The sequence below is a fragment of the Engraulis encrasicolus genome, chromosome 14, assembly GCF_034702125.1.
Source record: "Engraulis encrasicolus isolate BLACKSEA-1 chromosome 14, IST_EnEncr_1.0, whole genome shotgun sequence".
Lineage (NCBI taxonomy): Eukaryota > Metazoa > Chordata > Actinopteri > Clupeiformes > Engraulidae > Engraulis > Engraulis encrasicolus.
In genome coordinates, this window is record NC_085870.1 from 37,736,030 (window position 1) to 37,756,230 (window position 20,201).

Below are 20,201 nucleotides of genomic sequence, written 5' to 3' on the forward strand. Positions count from 1 at the left end.
TCCTCTTCACCCCTGCCACACTGCATCTACACGTGCCAAGCCGATAGTGGCATTAACCACAAAAAGACTCAGAATTATACGTCTGAATTGAAGAAATCTGTTTAAAAAATACCCCACTGTGATACAGAGTAAAAGGGAAGACATATTCTTAAGTAACTGCAGTCTTTTCTGTAACACATTATTTGACATGGTTTACATAAGGGTGTCATGTCACTGTCATAAGAATGACATGACACATGTCAGCTACTGCAGTAGTGGCATACCTAGTTTATGTGTTTGCTTTTGCAGTAATTAGCAAAGGGACACGTAAAATGAGAATGACTTAATGCAGAGCCCAGAGAGAGAGACAGTGAGAGAGAGAGAGAGAGAGAGAGAGAGAGAGAGAGAGAGAGAGAGAGAGAGAGAGAGAGAGAGAGAGAGATAGAGAGAGAGAGAGAGAGAGAGAGAGAGAGAGAGAGAGAGAGAGAGAGACAGACACATAGTGTAGCCCATATGTGCCCCTCCCGCGTCCTATATTTTTCTAGCATATTTCTCAGAGAAAGGGACCATTGCCAAGACAAAAACATCTTTTTTATCTTTTTTTATCTTTTTCTAACTTTGCACATGATAGTGCAATGGTTCTGCATGATATGTTCAGGAAATATCGTAGATGTTTACTGTACCGGTACCCTACTTTAGGACAAAGGTAAGTTTTTATGACTTTGTCAGGAAACCAGGCGTGTTATACAGGTAGTTGTTTGGAAAAGCTTGGTGACAGGCCAAAACTGTACCACTGTAATTGAGATCAAGAATAGTGGCCAATAGTGGTGTCATGACAACCAAATATTCAGCTCATCATTTCTCAAACCAAGACAATTAAGACCAGGTATGAACAGGTTCGTGTGCACTAATAATTAAGTAATTATGTCAAGCTGTCATGACAATATCCTGCCAAAGAAAGTACTCATATCACAACAGTTAAAACTATGCCATGACAGTCAATTGTTCAGGCCCAATATAAGCCAGACCAAATACGTCATATTGTGATGGCAATACAAGTCACGCATTGCATTTCAAATGTCTAGTCGTCATTACAAGTGGTTACATTTTCTTGGTTAATATCAAGTTGACATGAAAATATTGTAAATGTGCTGCATTTTCTGGGCTTAAGTCTACTGTAGCTGTCATGACAAAGCTATTGTTTAATAATGTCAGCTTGCCATAGTTGTAATAATGGTGAAACTTAACATTCCAAAAAACAAATGATACATTATGACAACAGTCATAAACAACAAAAAAGTGTAATTAATGTTCCTGACATGTTGTGTCATTGTTATGATGGTTGCATGGCACTATCATGTAGATTATATCAAATAAAGTGTGAATCAAGTACTGACTGAGTAAAAAATATGTACATCTTTGACAATAACAATTAATATCTAAGTAAATGAAGGATGAATCACCGCACACTGGTATCTTTGCTGGTAGTTTATTTGGTGAACAACGCGTTTCGTGAATCTGATGAATCAACAGCGAAACGCAATAAACTACCAGTAAAGATACCAGTGTGCGGTGATTCATCCTTCATTTACTTGGATTACTCTTACTGCACATCACCAGTACCTGGACAGTGGTTGTGCACAGGGACGTTACTTTGAACAATTAATATCTATTCTATTTTAATATGATGCTGTTCATATAGTATGTGTACCAAAGATACAGAATGAGTTGACAGCAGTACAGCATGTACAACACCTAGATGCTAGAGCTTCTTCAAACAATGAAAATATGAATCTGTGAGCACGTTGGCATGTACTGTACCTGAGATGCTGTTTAAGCCGGCTAGTGAGTGGGGGGTGGCGTTCGCTGTAGTCCAGCCGCTTGGTCAGCTCCTCCAGCTTCTGCTCGTCCAGCACCTCTCTCTGAACACTCACCCGTGCATGATGACTCTTGGCCATCTCTCGTCCTCCACCGCCGTCTAGTCTGGTTCACCTCTCTCAAGGACACAACAGGTAAATCCTCATAAACAATAAAACTACTCAGTATCAGTACACCAGTCCGACAACAGTCATGGAGTTGCAAGTTACACTTCCTACCCCACTTCTTTGAGAAGACTTTCTGATTTCCTGACAAGAAAACAAAAACAGAGCACAACCACTATGATGACTGAAGTGACAAAAAGTGACCACATCTTTATAAAGTTGCCATAAAGGGTGGGGCATAGGATGTGACTTTCTTAGTGACCATACTGACTTGATATGTCCATCGCCCCTTTCTAGAGACTATCAATTTGCATAATATGACATGGATCATGTTCCACTAACCAAAGCACTATTTAACATTTTACGACATAAAGACAAACTAATATGCATTCCACCTGTTTTTGCTAGGTTGTAAGTGCTTGCAGACACCCGGCCTTAACTAATGGTTAACAAAGGAGGGGAAGAGTGAGAGGGTAGGAGGATGCTTAAGATAGGGGGCAGGAACTGGAAACACCTTACTCTACAGAAACAAGATTAGTGAAGCAGAGAAGACAAGACAGTTGGGACATCTTAGCAACAAAGTCCAGGTGCTACGAGTTACGCCTCTCTTCAGATAGCCTACATTAGTTTCTTTAATGTGCTTTCAACTGATTTGCTGTGATCTGTGAGAGAGATAGAACATTTGCTTTTTAAAAAACTAATAATAATAAAAAAAATCTTTTTCTTTAAAAAGTGAAACTAATTCGCAATTTCAATGGACTCCTCAGACTTGCATTAAAGATTCCCATGTGATATGGAATGGAAACATGTAGCCCCATAATGCACGCCGTTCCATTAGTAGAAGACTGTAATAGTCATTGAATAGTTAAATCATAGTACTACACTACTATGATATAACACAGGGCCTTAAGTAATGCACTATTATGCCATGTTTTAATGAGTTAATTGTACTTTGTATTATTGGAAATATAATTGAGGGCGGTCCTCTTTTTCAAAATGTCCATCAGGTACGTAAAGCCCCAGCATCGGTTGAACTATCAGCGAGTGTGATGCACAGTATGTCACTGAGACTTACGTGTTACTTCACCCGATACAAGATGTTCCACACCTCTCTCCTGAACTTCACTTGACCACTGATTGCACCTTTGCTGCTGTTGCTGCTGCGTGTGTGTGTGTACGTGTACGTGTACGTGTACGTGTACGTGTGTGTGTGTGTGTGTGTGTGTGTGTGTGTGTGTGTGTGTGTGTGTGTGTGTGTGTGTGTGTGTGTTTGTGTGTGTGTGTGGGTGGGGGGGGGTGTATGTGTGTGTGTGTGTCTGTGTGTGTGTGTGTGTGAGAGAGAGAGAGAGGGATAGAGAGAGAGAGAGAGAGAGAGAGAGAGAGAGAGAGAGAGAGAGAGAGAGAGAGAGAGAGAGCAATGTGTGTGTGTTTGTTTTAACACTTATTTCATTATATTATCATTACCAATGTACGTATCTTCAACCAATGCTTTGGCAATACAAAACATTTTTTGTCATGCTAATAAAGCTTCTATGAATTGAATTGAATTGAATTGAGAGAGAGAGAGAGAGAGAGAGAGAGAGAGAGAGAGAGAGAGAGAGAGAGAGAGAGAGAGAGAGAGGAAATAAAGAGAGAGCTGTGTTATGGGCAAGGCTGAATTGCTGAAGTCCCAAGAACAATAAAATACACATTCATTTGCAATATAACTCTGACAGAGTGAGATTACTGTCAATGTCTCATTCGTGTGTTTTTAGTTTAACTGCACATTAGAAACTGGTCAAACGAAATTTCAAACTTCTGTGCTAACCCTGTTACGTAGATTTTTGACAATAAAGTACACTTGACTTGAGCAGACTTGAACTTGCTTGCTGTCAATGGAAGGGGAAGGGAAACTGGGTTCCATAATACTTCCAGGATGGGAGTGTTGGAGTGCAGGGGTGGACATCTCTCTGCAGCAGGGTGAAGCCTGGGTGGCAGAGGGAGTAGCTGACAGCAGGGTCATCTATGGAAGAGATATTGATAATGTTGTATCTGATCGTTCTGCAAAGACAGGAGATTCAAAGGTGTGACAGACATACTGTATCAACAATATATTAGCCAATAGAGAATAGGATTTTGAGTACCCTTATCTGGAGATGACAAAGCATACCTGAGAACAATAGAAGTGTATACATATATATTATATTTATATACAGTGTATTCAACTGTATATAAAATGTCTTAAATAGGCACTTTGAGCATATTAAATTTCTTAAATAGGCACTTCGAGCATGAATAGAGCATTAAAGGCTAAGGCCAGACAGCACTGTGTTCAAATGTGACAGTGGCACTCAAAGTGAAACATCTAAGTGAAATGTTAACCAATTAACCATCTTTATCATAGTGCATTTGTTGAATATAGTGTTTTACCACCCCAAATACAATGTATGTAGTTGTAATGGCTGTTAACGTGCCACGTTTACATGCTTTTAATTTTGAATTAATAATTCAGAATTAAATAGTTCCATCGAGTTTAAATTGCACTTTCATTTTATTCTGAATTGTGAAGTGTGTACATGATGTTTTAAAAGTGGAGTTGGGCTTTATTCAGAATTAAATTGAGCTCATTCTAAATGAAATATTCCATGTAACCGAGGCCTATGAGAAAATGTAGACCAACACTGATACCACACGTCTGTACATGTGATGTCTAAAAGCCCTGCCCTTTAAGTGACCTAAGACTACAAAACTAATAGTATTTGTTACGGTATTGCATCAACTGCCAGTCTAGAATGCTTCTACTGACCGATATGGGTGGTATGATAGCACAAGCAGGTGGTTACCAATTGGTATTTATATTTACATACTTTGTATGTAGGTATGTATTCATTTGTTTATTTATTTAAGCTCTTGATGAGGTGGAAGACATTATTCTTGCAAGAACACAGTTCCTGGAGTCGGAACGAGGAGCATTTCACTGCAGTTCAACAATTGCATGTGTGAAGGATGGCCCCTTTAAGAGCATCATATGATGAAATTGGAGCCCAGCTCCACACTAACTCTAAGTGCAGCTATTTAAAAGATTAACACGTGTCAGGGTCAGAAGGTTAACCATACGAAAACACGGTCCACCTCCAAATTAATTAGTAAAGGGACACATGAAAAAATAATGGCCTAATGCAGTGCTGAGAGAGAGAGAGAGAGAGAGAGAAAGAAAGAGAGAGAGAGAGAGGGAGAGAGGAGAGTAGGGCCCTGCGACTGAGCTTATGGGAATACCTAGTGTAGCCCATGTGTGCCCCTCTTGTGTCCTGCCCCACTTGTGTCTCTTGGCACATCAGCGTCTATTTATAGCTGTGTTGCTCTGCAGGCCAGGAGGCCGGAGAGGGGGAGTAAACAGATCTCACTTAACTTGCCCACCCCCCGTCCCCCGTCCCCATTCCCCAGACACTGAGAACCAGACCACCCAAACCTCCCCAGCCACCCCTCCACCCCTGCCCCTCTCAACCCAACGTAGCCCGAGTTCCAACTCAGCTCTGTTTCATGTACACGACGATCGGCAGCGGTCACACAGTCAGATGGGAAGACTGTCATGGACGTCTAATGCCCAAAGAGCAACACTTCCCAAGAGGAGGAATACTTCAGGGTATGAGGCACAGAGCTCAGCAGTGCATGTTGTAGATGAAATCATGTAACAGCTTTTTGCACCATTTGTGCTTTACTAATGAAAGCGGTGGCGTAGAAACCCAAGCTGCTCTGAGCTGTTGAAGCAGGGCAACTCAAATGGCAGCTGCTGCTGAACAGAAGTGTTTTCCAATCACGTCAGTGAGGTCATTAAAGCAAAGGCTACCGTACCATGGCTCTGGAAGACATATTTTAACCCAAGTTCAAAGCCGATATACATGGATATCAATAGGATATGTTCAAATAGATGTTTAAATCCATTGCCCACGTGCTTGAAGAGGGTCTGTAACATGCTTTGCATACATGCACGCTTGCTTACATGTTGGTGGACAGCTGTTCATGCTCGCGTGCTGCTACAGGTCATACACCGTGTGTGTGTGTGTGTGTGTGTGAGTGTCTATAATAACCATCTGTGTCTCCTCTGCTTTCAGATTCAGGGACCTAGCCAATTTGTCCGAAAAAAATGAAAGAAAGTCTTCATTCATGATGCCACTATCCGACTAGAGGACACCTTTCCACCCCCAAGCCCTTGTTGGAGAGTTTGTTGGTTCCACTTAAACCAAACTGGCTGTTGGACTAAGGCATAAAAAAAAAATACAAGGCGTTGAATGAAGGGCGCAGGCCCTGAACATTAATATTTTTGAAAAAAGTGAATAAAAAAATTAATGGGACCCCTAGTGTTGCTGAATTTATTTCTTGTTTTATTCTTATAACCAACCCAACCCCACCTCGTCTAAAAGTCAACAACAATGGATTTGAAGTCCAGGCACGGCATAACGCTGCTGGATCATCTCACCAAGATGAAGGACACGGAGCAGCTGACAGATGTGGTGCTGGTGGCCGAGGACGTGCGCTTCCCTTGCCATCGGCTGGTGCTGGCCGCCTTCAGCCCTTACTTCCGGGTCATGTTCACCTGCGGCCTACGCGAGTGCGACAAACGTGAGATCTTCTTGCGCGACATGCCCTCCAAGAGCCTGGGCCTGCTTCTGGAGTACATGTACAGCTCCAAGCTGCCGCTGTCCAACGACAACGTGCAGGGCATCTCGGTGGCGGCCTTCCTGCTGCAGATGGACGACGTCTTCAGCCGCTGCCAGCACTACATGATCGAGAACATGGACGTCAACAACTGCGTGGGGATCTACTACTACGCACGCGACCTGGGCGCTGAGGACCTGGCGGAGCAGGCGCAGCGCTACATGCGGCAGAACTTCACCAAGGTGTGCATGGGGGAGGAGGTGCTGGAGCTGGAGGCCCACCAGCTGGTCTCGATGCTGGGCTCCGATGACCTCAACATCTCCCGGGAGGAGACCATCCTGGACGTGGTGCTGCGCTGGGTGAGGTACGACAACACGTACGGGCTGGGAGTCGACGCCCTTGGTCACGGTGAGATGCAGCCTCGCGATCAGTACCTGCCCGAGCTCCTGCGCAAGGTGCGCCTGCCGCTGATCGAGCCTGACTACCTGCGTGAGGCCATGCGTAGGAACACGGCTTTGGTGGCCAATGCTGAGTGCGTGGAGATACTGGAGGAGGCCCTAGAGACGGCAAACATGCACCCGGCCGCGGCGCCGCGACGACTGAAGCTGCGCTACGGCATGGAGACCACAGAGATGCTGCTGTGCGTGGGGAACGATGGCGACGGGATTCGGACGCGACAGGGCTGCTACTCCGAGCGGAACTTCTGCTATGCGCCAAACACCGCACGCACCTACTACATCACCTCGCCGCGCTACGCTGACGTGCTCGGGTGCGTGTGTGCAGGGGTGGTCATGGACGACAGTGAAATTGTAGTCGCCGGAGAGGTTGGTGCGCGCAAGGCGGCCAGGCAAAAGGAACGAAATGTAGAGATTTTCAGGTGAGAGTTATTATATTTTTCTCATGACTCACACCTTGTTTTCACATATTCTCCTGATTGAAAAAACCCAACACATTAAGTGGGGAGGTTGCAGTTAACTTCTAAGCCATGATGACCACTGCAGTAGCCTTCCACATACTGTGTGTATTCATCACATTCACTAAAGTATCTTTTGCTGATGAACTTTGTTAACCTCTTTAATTAATTTTCCAGTGGCAGAACTTAACTAGAGAAGACCTGAATCACATGTTTGGTTTTTGCATCTAAGTCCTAATCTTGATTGTTTTGTGTCCCTTGATATTTATTCAGGTATAACATTGATGCTCAGGGCACCTGGTGCCACCTGTGCTCTGCTGAATACCGCGACTCGTATGCCCTGGGCTCCCTCGGAGACACGCTGTACCTGATTGGAGGGCAAATGAAGCTGAAGAACGAACAGCTCATGACGAACAGTGTACAACGCTGGTCCATGAAGGGAGGACCGTGGCGGAGTGCCTCCCCTCTGCCACTGCCGCTGGCCTATCACACGGCAGTGCGGCTCAAGGACCGCCTCTACGTCCTGGGTGGTCGCACACCTCAGGTGAGACACTGTACTAGAGGCACAGCTAGAAATCTTGGGCCTCTGAGACAATTACACAGATATAGCGTGGCAATTACTGTACCACTACAACAGCCCTGACTTTGCCGGCTGGCAGTGCCAGGTCTGTAGGCTCTTTGCGCAGATGGTCCCACCGGTGAGCCTGTTCACTCATTGTTGAAAACACTACATCACAGCAACACTGAATTGACATTACCAAGAGCCTTAAGTAACAGATAGAGACTTGGTCAGTACAATTTTGGGGACAGTCAATTTTGGCAAAGGGGATAAATTCCATTCAACGTCCACCTGTCCTAGCGGTGCCCCAGCACAGCAGACCTGGGAAATTTCCCTAACTTCCATAGGCCTACATAGGTTTCCCGTTTGTAAACAATCCCTGGCTATGCGCCCCCCTGGCTGCGCACTCTTCAACCTCTAATTGTTGGAAACTGCTGTCTCTCAACAAATGTGATTGTGGTTGGTTGCTTAGCATCTTGCCTCTCCTCACAACGCAAATGTTTGCAAATGGAAAACGTATGTATAGCCCAGAGGGGACCAGACAGTGATTAGTGTCCCATCCTCTAATGCAAATGCAAGGCCCAAACTTCAAGGCTACAAAACGTAGACTTCAATCATACATCAACGGGTATTTTCACACCAAGTCCCCTTTAAGTGATCCGAACTCAGTCCTCTTTTAAGTGGACCAAAAAGTGAACCTACAGCAAAAGGACTCAGTTCTGTTTTTATTCATATTGTGAGTGTATCACAGAATGAACCGGCTGCTTTTACTGGTCCAGTTAGGGTTTAATGGTGTGTCAGTCCTCTTTTTGATCACACTTGGTCCTCTAGAGCTCTCCTGAAGTGATTACACCTAGTCACAAGTATAATTTGTCATACGATTGGGAAATTTAAGTAAAAATCATGTCATGCATTGTATGATCTACCATGCCACTAAAAGATGTTAGCCTATCTCAGACATGTAACTATGATAATTATCAATACCATGTGTTGAATGTGCATGACAACAGAAAATAGTTTTGTCAGGATGACATGAATGTTCTGAACTTGCACTGCACATGCAGAGCCAAAATACAGTAGCACTTCTATGTTTAAATTGAGTTAGATATGTGGTATGATATACAGACAGTTACAGTAATTGCAATGATATATATTCATATTAGTGGTGCTCCATTATTATCATACCGTTTGCAGGGAACTGAGTTTTCAATCTATTTTTTAAATTAAAAATCTGTTATCATATATGAGCCCTGTCATAGCCTACCCCTCTGTGTGAGCAATAACATTCAGCTCTCTCCCTCCTCTCCCGCCTGACACCTGTTGCGCCTCGTCTCTCTGTGCATGTCAGACGTTCCACACTGACGAGGAGCCGGACCGCATGAGTAACCGACTGCTGGAGTACGACCCAGAGTCCAACAAGTGGGCCGAGTTGGCCCCCATGAACTACTCCAAGTACCGCTGCAGCGCCGTCGTCCTGAATGGAGAGATTTATGTCATGGGTGAGAGAGAGAGAGAGAGAGAGAGAGAGAGAGAGAGATAGAACAGCAGGGGATTAGTTAGCAGGAGATTCACCAGATTTCATTCACAACCATTAATCACATGGGTCCAAAACAATATAATGAAATATACAATTTTGTCCTACTTGTGGATCCCTTATAATGGAAACTGTCCTACCTTTTACCCCACTATACTGCCCTACAAAGGCAAAGTGCAGTGACTAAATATTTTGTCAAAATTGAGTTAAAAAAATGGTCCTCATGGAATGGAAAATGGTCTTCATTACACCTCCTTTATGTTGTGACAAAGCCTTATGGTCCAAATGTGTCCCGTTTTAGAGAATTGCTATGTCAAATTTGCAGTAACTACATCCAACCTAATAACAATACTTTGAAGGCCCTTCTCAATGTCATTGTTGGCATAGTTCCTGCAGTTTGCCTTTGTAGGGCAGTGTAGTCTATTGACACCTCATGCTGTATTGACATTGAAAGGAGATAAAGAGACTAGTGTCCCTGCGGAGAGCAATATCCCTGCCATGTTTTATTTGCCTTATCTGCAGTAAATAGTTTACAGATTAGATTATCTATATCTCTACTGATTTGTGTGTTAATTAGGATGAGTGGATTCCGATTAAGTTTGGATTCAGTTAACATGCCTATGTGGAGCAGTGGTCAATTTTTGAAGCTACTATCTCCACCTCTGCTGGCATCACAGTATGATGCATTTTAGAGAATTAACATTTAGTCTACGTGAATGCCCAACAAAATTATTTTTGGAAAATGGAAATAAAGTAGGCTCAGGTTGGTTTAGACAACACTGTACTGTTTTTTCTATAATACATATGATTGCCCCATTGGTTATTCTACAATCAATGGATTGCCCCCCATTTTTTAATTACTGTATTGTGAAGTTGACAATCTACCCATTTTACATTATAACCCTAACCTTCATTTCTAACCCTGCAATCCAGGTGGCATCGGGTGTGAGGGAGTGGATCGGGGCCAGTGTCGGCGTTGCCTGAATGTGGTTGAGATCTACAATCCTGATGGGGACTTCTGGAGGGAAGGGCCTCCACTGCCATGGCCCATCCTCTCCCTGCGCTCTAATGCCTCCAATGCTGGAGTGGTGAATGGGAAGATCTACATGTGTGGATACTACAAGGGAGCAGGTATTTAGGCCTACGTAAAATGCAAACAATGCAGTTTTTATGACAAATTTACACACATTTTGAAAGGTTCAGGGTCATACCTTCTGGAGGGAAATGTTGGCGAAATAAGTAAAAATTGGGTCTTTCAACATAAATAGTAACACACAGTTCCTGTATCCAAATAATGAAATGTATTGACTTAATGAAATAATGTAATAATAATATATTCTTACACACCCCTCACCCCATCTATCCCACCCCACCCCACCCCAGATCGCTATGACAACATCACTAAGGACATCCTGGAGCTGAACCCGTGGGAGGGAGGGAGCTGGTCAGTGGTCAGGAGGCGTGTCCTAATGCACGACAACTACGACGTGTGTCTGGTGGCCAAGCTCAACCCTCGGGGACTCCTGCCCCCACCCTCTGACCTGGCTGAGCAGTAGCTTGGATTTTACTAGTGCACCATACTCATTTCGTGCAGTGGGTGGAAGTTTATGGATGGCAAGGCCAGGCTAACTGATCAGTAGCAGCAGCATCTCCACTAGGGCTCTCCAGCAGCTTTCACCTGCAGTGTGTTTACAAGTAGACTGGAGGCAGGAGACACAAACAGGCAGTAGGGCAGCAGTCTGCTTCCAGAGTAAGCAAAAGCAGGCGCTTCACAGACTTGCTTTTTTCATTGAAAGGCGATCGAAGTGTACAGAATGATGATGTCAGTATCGTCATGAAGAGGGTCAGTGTTTTGCTTATGCAAGTTTCCCCAGTACTTAAAGCAACACCAAGCAGTCAATCTCTTAGGTCGTCCTACAGGTTGAAAGCAGAATTGCCCACATAGAGAACTACAGATGGTCGGCCACTCCAAATGTAGTTACTATATACTAAGTAAGAGTAGAGTACAGTATCATGTATTAATCCCTAGGGAAATTAAGGTAAATTAAAGTAAGGGAGGCAAAGACAATTCAGAAGTGCCTTGCACAATGCACGTCTTTACTAGTAGTTGTTGATGTAAAAATTATCTTAAAGTTCAAATACTGGTACTTCTTTGTGTTGCTTTAATCACAAGATCCTTGGTACTGGTATATAGTATGTAATTATTTTGTTCACTTCAAGTGGCTACGTTTCTATGGTGTTGAGCACACAGGTATCCACTGCAACAAAGCAGTTTGTAAATACTGGGTTTTGGTTTTGCATTGTGAAAAATCTTTGGCTTTTTTGCTTGTACTGGCTCCTTTATCTTACCCGAGCCGATGCTAGACAGCATATCAGATCCCACATACACACGTTCCATTAGTATTTTTTGTGTTAATAACCATGTTTAGATTTCTTTTTGTTGTTACGAACATTGCAATCGTGAACTGCAGAGTAATAGTTTACAAAAAAATCCTTTTGCCCATGAAGACTTACATACTCACACACAGAAAACCATGCACATACAGCATACTGACACAAGCACTTATTAAAATCAGCACTTTAAGCACAAACATCACATGCACACTATCAGCTGTGAGCAGTGACTTGTTGACATAACACTCGCGTCTTTTCCCACTTGGCTTATTTTTCAGGCACATTCTGACTCCGCTTATGTGATTTGTATATATTTATTGTAACTCAAGTTTGCTTGCAGAAGAATACAGTCATGCAAATAGACCAGTTTGCCTACTGTGATTTTTCATTTTATCTGAAACAAGTAACTTTTTTTCCTTTTGTTTTTTTTGTTTGCAACATAATACCAAAGTCCAGCACGCCCACCCACTTCCCTCTGTCCCCAATTCAATGAAACTGAATGAGTTGAAAGGTTGAACGAATTCTAATACAAATATAAACATGTCTCAATGCCAGTCTTCACACTCAATTCCTCCAGTCATTTGAAAGCTGGCCTAACTAAGCTGTAAAAAAGGCGCTTTAAAAATCTAAACAAAACAAGGAAACAATTGTAACTTATTTTTAACTTATTACTTTCACTTGTTTTATAAAATTAGTCAGAATCATCAAAATCGAAAAGTTTCCAGAGTACTTCCTGGCCAGCCTCTGCGATCTGCATGTTAGCTGGAGTCGTGCTGTGGTCTTCGTTAAAGGCCATGTGAAACGGATCGTTTTCCTTGTACTTCTGAGGTGGTTTGACGTTTGAGCGGAAGGCTTTGTTTTTCAAGTGGTAGAGCGGAGACAGCTCATCCTCCTCTTCCTCCTCCTCTTCATCGTACTCAAAAGAAGATCTCGCCTTGTGGGTAGCAGCTCTTCGCCCAGCCCCAGTGCGGCCACATGATCCCCTCGACGGAATGAGTGCCCTCTTCTGTCCTCTGTGTCTTTTCTTCGACTTTGACTTTTTCTCGCCGTGGTACCCTTTATGCACAGGAAAGTCTGTCGTCATCACGTCTTGTCTGACCGGCCACAGCTGGGTGCTGTCACTGACGGCAAACATCTGAGAATCATCTGGCATGGCTCCCACGATGCTGCGCGAGACCTGCTGCCTCAGTGCGTAGCGCCCCTGGGGCTTGGTCAGGCCAGAGTCGGCCACGGCATCCCCAGTTGGCTTGAGCATCTGTATACAGACGGACTGCTGCCAGAGGCCCTCCTTCATTCCTCCGGCCGCCATGTGCATGACCTGCTCCTGGTTGGTGGGGAGAGGGCGAAGGGCACCGCGGGATGGCACTCTCTGATCGCACACTGCTGTGCTGGTCTGCACAGCGGTGGAGGTCTGCACGGCGGTGGAGGTCAGACTCTGCGAGAGCTCAGAGTGTTTCTCTTCTTCATGCGACGCCACACAGAAGCGCTGCGTCAGGCTGGGGGAGGTCTGCACCTCGCTGTTGACCATGTGGATGGGCTTGGGCGCAGGTTTCTGGGCTGTGGCCTCCAGGGTAGCGGCCAGGAGGGACTGCATCTTGGCCAGGACGCTCTGCTCCTGGCCCTGCTCCACCTTCAGGCTGTCCATGTTTCTCTGCAGGTCCTGCAGTTGGGTGCTGAGGCCCTTTATAGCACCGGCCATCTGGTTACATTGGAAATGGAGATTAGTATTAGCATTACTGCACTTAAACTCCCAGCACACACATACAAACACACAACACCTACTGTATGCCCAGACAAGGCTGACCACAACTTCAATAAATGTACAATTTACTCAATTAAATTTCAATATTTCAATGTATGTTACAAACAAAAATATATCATTATTCAACAGAAGCACATATTGTACATATATATAAATATGTATATATATACATGCATTCAACTATGCATCCATTCAAGCATTTGCGCTATCATGTTAAGAGTGCTTTACCTTAACCTCTCTGTCTTCCATCTCTTTGAGTGCCTGATCTTGACAGCCTAATTTTGTCATGACATCCTCAATCTTAGGTCTCATGCTATTCCTCATTTCTTTTACTGCAACAGACAAAATACAGCCACAACAATCAACCCTGTTACAGTTACAAGTCACCGCTGACATCTGGTGGCCACTCTTGTTCAAAACGCAGTAAGTCTACTCAATTTACACCATGAGGCCAGGGGATAGAACTCCCTACGCCAGACAGTCCAATTTGTGTTTCAGAGAAACTCATTAAGTAAGAAATTAAGCAGAAAAAATGGATACATGGAGAAAAGACGTGGACTGCACACGCAATTCACGCCGGGTAGATGAGTGCCAATTAGGGCAAATAGCCACCTAAAGATGTTAGTGCAATGTGCTAAAAAAATAAGCACATTTTGAAAAAAACATACTTGTTCTTGTAAGACCACTTAGTCCTTCCACCAGAGCGCTGTGTGTGGTCTCACTACTCCCATTTACACGCTCCAACAAATCCTTCAAATCCTTTCATTGGGAAAAATATGTACATTAGACAGAGTGACCCTTGTACGTACATAATACAATGTAATGTACCTACACAAATACCAGTATGTAGATACAATATTTGTATACAGCATTGCTTTTTTCAAACTATGTACTCATATATTACCTTAATTTCTTTTTCTTCAATTTCTCTCAGTTTTTTATCTTGAAAGTCTAATTTTGTGATGACGGTCTCAATTTCTGGTCTGATGCTGTTCGGCGCACTGGCCACATTTTCTTTTACTGCAACACATAATACAGTCACATGATTCATACACAGTCACCACTGACATATAGTTCTCTCAAATTTACTCAATTTACTATACAAGGTCGGGCAAACCAAATCCATACAGAATTCATTTCATTACAGTAATAACCAGACTCTATCTCCTTTTCAAGGAAACATTACAGAAAACAGCTGACAACATAGTATGGTTGAGAAATAAAAATGAAAAGGTAAAACCAGGATATAATAGGAAAGAAAAGGCAAATAAGCCAAGTAAAGCTATAGATAAAAAGAGCATGTCATACTAAAAAAACATGTACAAAGTGTATACACTAGAATATGAAAAGATATTGCCTTGGCCCTATAGTAAAAATGTTCTACACCCAGTAAAAACACACTGTGTAAAATATTTTGAAATTTGGATGAAGTCTACCGGGGCCACCAGCCCCATGGAAATAGAAAATAATGGTGATAGACAGAATCTTGGAATAGAAATGGACATTTTGCTGCATAAAGCTACCCAATAAAACATATTGCCTCAGCTGTGTGATAAAAATGTTCTATGCACAGTAAAATCACTCTGTGTAAAATATGTTGAAATTTAGATGAATTCTACTGGGTTGTAGGTACAGGTACAGGTACAACTGGTACAGTTGTATTGTATGTACTCTATTGAACTACTGCAGGGATTTCTTGAAAAAACACAAGTCATTCCAAGGAGCATTCACAGCTTTAGTACAGATGTTCCACCAGGTATTAACAGCTACCTGTACAATCCTGTAGGCCCACAGGTGAAACACACAAAAGTCATACAGCTTCGCAATCTCTTGCTTGATACTAGCAGTGGGTCAGCTGGTTCATTATATTGGCTATATTTGGAATATGTGGCACTGGACTTTGGAATCCAGGTTGCCCATCACTATCACCATTGTTTTGTATTTTCATGGGCCTGGTGGACCCAGTAGAATTAATCTAAATTTCAATACATTTTCCACAGAGTGTTTTTACTGTGCATAGAATTTTTTTATCACACAGCTGAGGCAATATGTTTTTATTGGGTAGCTTGATGCACCGAAATGTCCATTTCTATTCAGGGCTGGACTGGGCGATAAATAGGGCCCGGGCACTTTTGGATTTAAGGGGGCCCCCTCATTATTATTAGTGCCGGAGAACTGACTCACCGGTGGGCCCTGCACCCTCGTGGGCCCCTATTTTCAGTAATGTAAAAAAAAAAATGGGGGCCCACGAGGGTGCGGGGCTCACCGGGAAATGCCCGCCATGCCAGATGGCCAGTCCAGCCCTGTTTCTATCCAAGATTCTGACTATCACCATTATTTTCTATTTTCATGGGGCTGGTGGCCCCGGTAGACTTCATCCAAATTTCAAAATATTTTACACAGTGTGTTTTTACTGGGTGTAGAACATTTTTACTATAGGGCCAAGGCAATATCTTTTCATAGGGGGCATCTGATGCACCCTAGTATACACTCATAATATGGTAGAGAAGACAGTGCTTACTTGTTCTTGCAAGATCACTTATTCTTTCAACCAGTGCTTTGTGTGTGGTCTCACCCCTGGTATTTGCACTTTCGAACAAATAATTTGTCTGAAAGTTACAAAAAAGTCAATGATTAGAAACAAGACAAGGGAAAGAGAAAACAAACTAGATGCAGAAAAAACGATAGCCTGTGTTTACAACCACAAATCTATTTGCTTAATCATGGCGAGATCTGCTTGGTCTTAGAAAGGTGGGGATGAATGCTTGGCTACTAACGTAGACAGAGACATCTTACGTGACTTCCCAACACATAAAAAATGCTGCTACCTATTTGAAGCAGCGAGTGAACTGCCTCTCAAAAACGTGGACTGTGCACGCAATTCACGCCGGGTAGATGAGTGCCAATTAGGGCAGATTACTGACTACATGGAGGAGGTCCCATGCAAGGGCAGTGAGGGTTAAGTAACTGCCAGCTACGCTGCAGAAAATCTGTTCCAACGATGACTTAATACCATGTCACATAGGGTTTGTTCGTGATGAAGCAGTGATGATTCCAACCAGAATGCATCAAACTGGCAAAATGTGCATGCATGCTGCATAGCAAAAGCATCACTGCTTCATCACAAACGAGCCCATTAATGCGGAGCAGAAGTCACTCCCATATGCCGTGTCGTAGACACAATTTCCAACCAGAATGCTTCACACAGTTGCATTGCGCAGGCGCGCTGTGCAACAATAGGTGCGATCGACATGTCGTCAACGCATGCATGCGCATTTAGACAGCAATGCACCCTGGATGAAAATGCTGCATGACGGTTAGATTTCCTGTCAAACTTCGAAATTTCGTCGATGTTGCGTCGACGAGGTGACATGTCACATGGTGTCAAACTATCGTGGGATGAATGCGACTGCAGTCAGATCTTGCAACCTCTGCAGTTGCTTATCCCCTTCAACGCTCAGCTGCGGACTGCCTCCGAGGTCACGCGCCCATGAACTGGTTGGTCAACAACTCACTCACGTGTGTATATGGGTCTTGTCTCACACCTCTACACAAGTTTGCGCAGGTCCCCACTTCAGCTCCTCCTCACTGCCTGTCCCCCCACTCCTCACACGTGGTGTGTTAGTAGAGCAAACCGGTGCGAGCTCATCGTCTCGTTCATATTTGTGGCCGACTTTAAATGCGCTGTATTTAATAACACCCACACCGTGACAACAAGTTCTCGCTCACGTGCTTCGTCAATGTTGATCGACAGCAACAGAAGTCGTATGGGGCTAATAGGTGTGATCGAGATACCGCCTCCGAGGTCCCGGTCTCCGAGGTCACGCGCCCATGAACTGGTTGGTCAACAACTCACTCACGTGTGTATATGAGTCTTGTCTCACACCCCTAAGTTTGCGCAGGTCCCCACTTCAGCTCCTCCTCACTGCCTGTCCCCCCACTCCTCACACGTGGTGTAGTAGAGCAAACTGATGCAAGCTCATCGTCTCGTTCATATTTGTGGCCGACTTTAAATGCGCTGTTTTAATAACACCCAAATCGTGACAACAAGTTCTTGCTCACGTGCGTTGTCTACATCGATTGACAAAAATCTATCTCGAATAAGCTTAATGTGCCATCACACATGTGGCCAATGAAAAAAAATTAAGAACACTTAATGAGGGACAGCTGAGGCACAAACAAGGGGCAGGGTCCAGAAGAAGACAGATAAACACAAAGGCAGAATGACAGAGAAAATGACAGGACAAAAATGTAAACAAATTCCCATGGAAAGCAAAACAAAAAAGAACAAGGAATAGAATGATTGTGCTTTACTGATCACTTACCTTCTCAAGATGCTTGTTAAATTGCAAAAACCCTTGGAGCATCGTTTCACTGATAAAGATGAGGGTGAAAAGACCAGTCAAATCTTGATGTATTCCACAAATACAAAGCTCTTATGCTGAAAAAATTAAAGGAACATTACCTACCTTTCTACCTTGTCTTTCACCCTTCTCTTGTCCTCTGAAAACCTGTCTAACATACCACTGGCCGGTTTACTGCTAATGGAAGTAGAAGTGTTTCCCTCAATGTCTCCACCGAACAGGTAAGGTTTTGGATGATAATTTGTGGAAAGTCTCCATTCACTGCCCTAAATGATAAAATTTCAGTTGTGTGATATGGCGTAATATTCGATGCATTTGAATATCACTGATCCAATGTCACTGCAACCTAGATGTTCTAACAACCGTAAGTCACTTTCGGCTGGTGAGACGCTAATGACTGCCGTTGTTTTTTGTTTTGTTAGTTTTAACAACACAATGGCAATTACAGTAATTCCATGTTGTTACTGAATTCGACTAATATTACACACTACTGTAAAACTGCAACCTTTTTTGCTTAAGGCCTATGATGTGACCGCCATGGCATGAGCAATATAGCACAGTTGTATACTGTCTCCATTTTCAGAGATAGGATAGCCAAGGTATATTAGGTACATTGACACATGCATATTACCTATGTAGACTTTTCATTGTAATTCACCAACTCAAAAAACTGCCAGTGCCCACCCAACAACAAAACCAAGAGCATCATTAGAATGATTGTAAGAATCCCTACCTCCTCAGAACTTTGTTTGGTGTTTCTTGAACTAAGAGATAGATCCTGAGACATCAAGGACTGTGAATTCTCAGGCCAGAACTGAGATCCCATCAGAAACTGTGAGTCTGTTAAGCTAGATAAATCACTTGAGGCGCCACCCTGGTTAGGTACTCTAGGTCCCCTGTAATAAGAATAAAAAATAATTATAAACTCATAAGTTAGCCTATATTTGAAAAATCGACTGTCTCTGTGTCTGCTTGCCTAAATGCTTTATCAAGTTCAGTGAAAAGACTTTGATAAACAATAGCCTATTGTCACCTACCCAGATGCAGTTGGTATGTGCAAAACGTCCTTTATATTCCAGATATTTGTCTTCATGGTTCTATGACATAACATGGGGAGAAATGACAATGTTTACAAATAAATAAGTAAATAAAAACGATTAATCAAAACCGCAATGAGTAAACACAAGCTTATGAATGCTTTAGCACGTTACGTTTTTAATATCAATATTGCCACTACCCTCGCAATTCTTCATCTGCAGAAATAACAAGAAACTAAAGATGTACATGTGAATTTCTGTAACCGCTTTGAATATTTAATAAATTAGTACATTTCCGCAGCAGGGTTGGTTGCTTTATGTAGACCTCCTTGTTGCTGCTAGCTAGCCTAGCTATACGCTAAAGACTCTAAATCTTAAAAAGTGTTCACAGCTCACCTCAAAATGTCTTGGCATTCACGACAGTAAAGAAATAAACACACGTCTGCGGACAACACTAATAACTACACTTATTTGAAACCTACTGACTGAGTGAGCTCAACGGTGCCGTGCGTGGGAATTCAATTTGATGTCCTTTTTTGTTTGCTCTCTTTGAATTCTTTGCTCGAGACCAGAATTTATAATCAACGGTTCATGGCACAGGCCGGCACGTGCACATGGACATGCCTAATGTCACTGTTATGCATTGCATGTGAAATATTTGTGCAGCAGTTGTCAGTTATTTATTTATTTATTTTACCAAAAAACAATTCGTACTTGCTAAAACATAGCTCAAAACGGACAGATATGTCAAAAAAAGACCCCGATGAATGCTCTTTGTGTTTATAAACAGCTCGGATTAGACTGTTTTGTGTGTCACTGGCTTCGCCTCCCAGTATAATATATAGAGCATGATTCTGTTTTAAAAGTTTGACCAATAATTAATTTCATTTTCAACTGTGAACTTTTTTTGTTCATTAAGTTATGTGGCTCCAAGTCTCTGATGCTCCGCTCCTGTTTGTTTGTGCGCGCTTGCTGTGTCCCATAGAAATAATATTGTATTAGTTCTATGGCTGTGTCCTAGCAACTCCTCTTAAACAGGAAG

At 43.1% G+C, this 20,201-nt stretch overlaps 2 protein-coding genes across 2 annotated transcripts; one reads left to right on the forward strand and one right to left on the reverse strand.

The window, feature by feature from the left end:
* The first annotated feature begins 5,393 nt into the window (after positions 1-5,393).
* On the forward strand, positions 5,394-12,359 carry kbtbd12 (kelch repeat and BTB (POZ) domain containing 12). Its single transcript, XM_063215663.1, has 6 exons — positions 5,394-5,583; positions 6,053-7,473; positions 7,783-8,053; positions 9,417-9,567; positions 10,536-10,733; positions 10,986-12,359. The coding sequence occupies exons 2-6, from the start codon at positions 6,371-6,373 to the stop codon at positions 11,156-11,158; spliced, it is 1,896 nt and encodes a 631-aa protein (XP_063071733.1). The 5' UTR covers positions 5,394-5,583; positions 6,053-6,370; the 3' UTR covers positions 11,159-12,359.
* On the reverse strand, positions 12,292-19,709 carry LOC134462579 (uncharacterized). Its single transcript, XM_063215664.1, has 10 exons — positions 19,556-19,709; positions 19,160-19,219; positions 18,856-19,018; positions 18,228-18,388; positions 18,084-18,132; positions 16,280-16,367; positions 14,663-14,778; positions 14,427-14,517; positions 13,987-14,090; positions 12,292-13,695 (listed from the first exon to the last, which is right to left on the reverse strand). The coding sequence occupies exons 2-10, from the start codon at positions 19,213-19,215 to the stop codon at positions 12,688-12,690; spliced, it is 1,836 nt and encodes a 611-aa protein (XP_063071734.1). The 5' UTR covers positions 19,216-19,219; positions 19,556-19,709; the 3' UTR covers positions 12,292-12,687.
* Between the last annotated feature and the right edge of the window lie 492 nt (positions 19,710-20,201).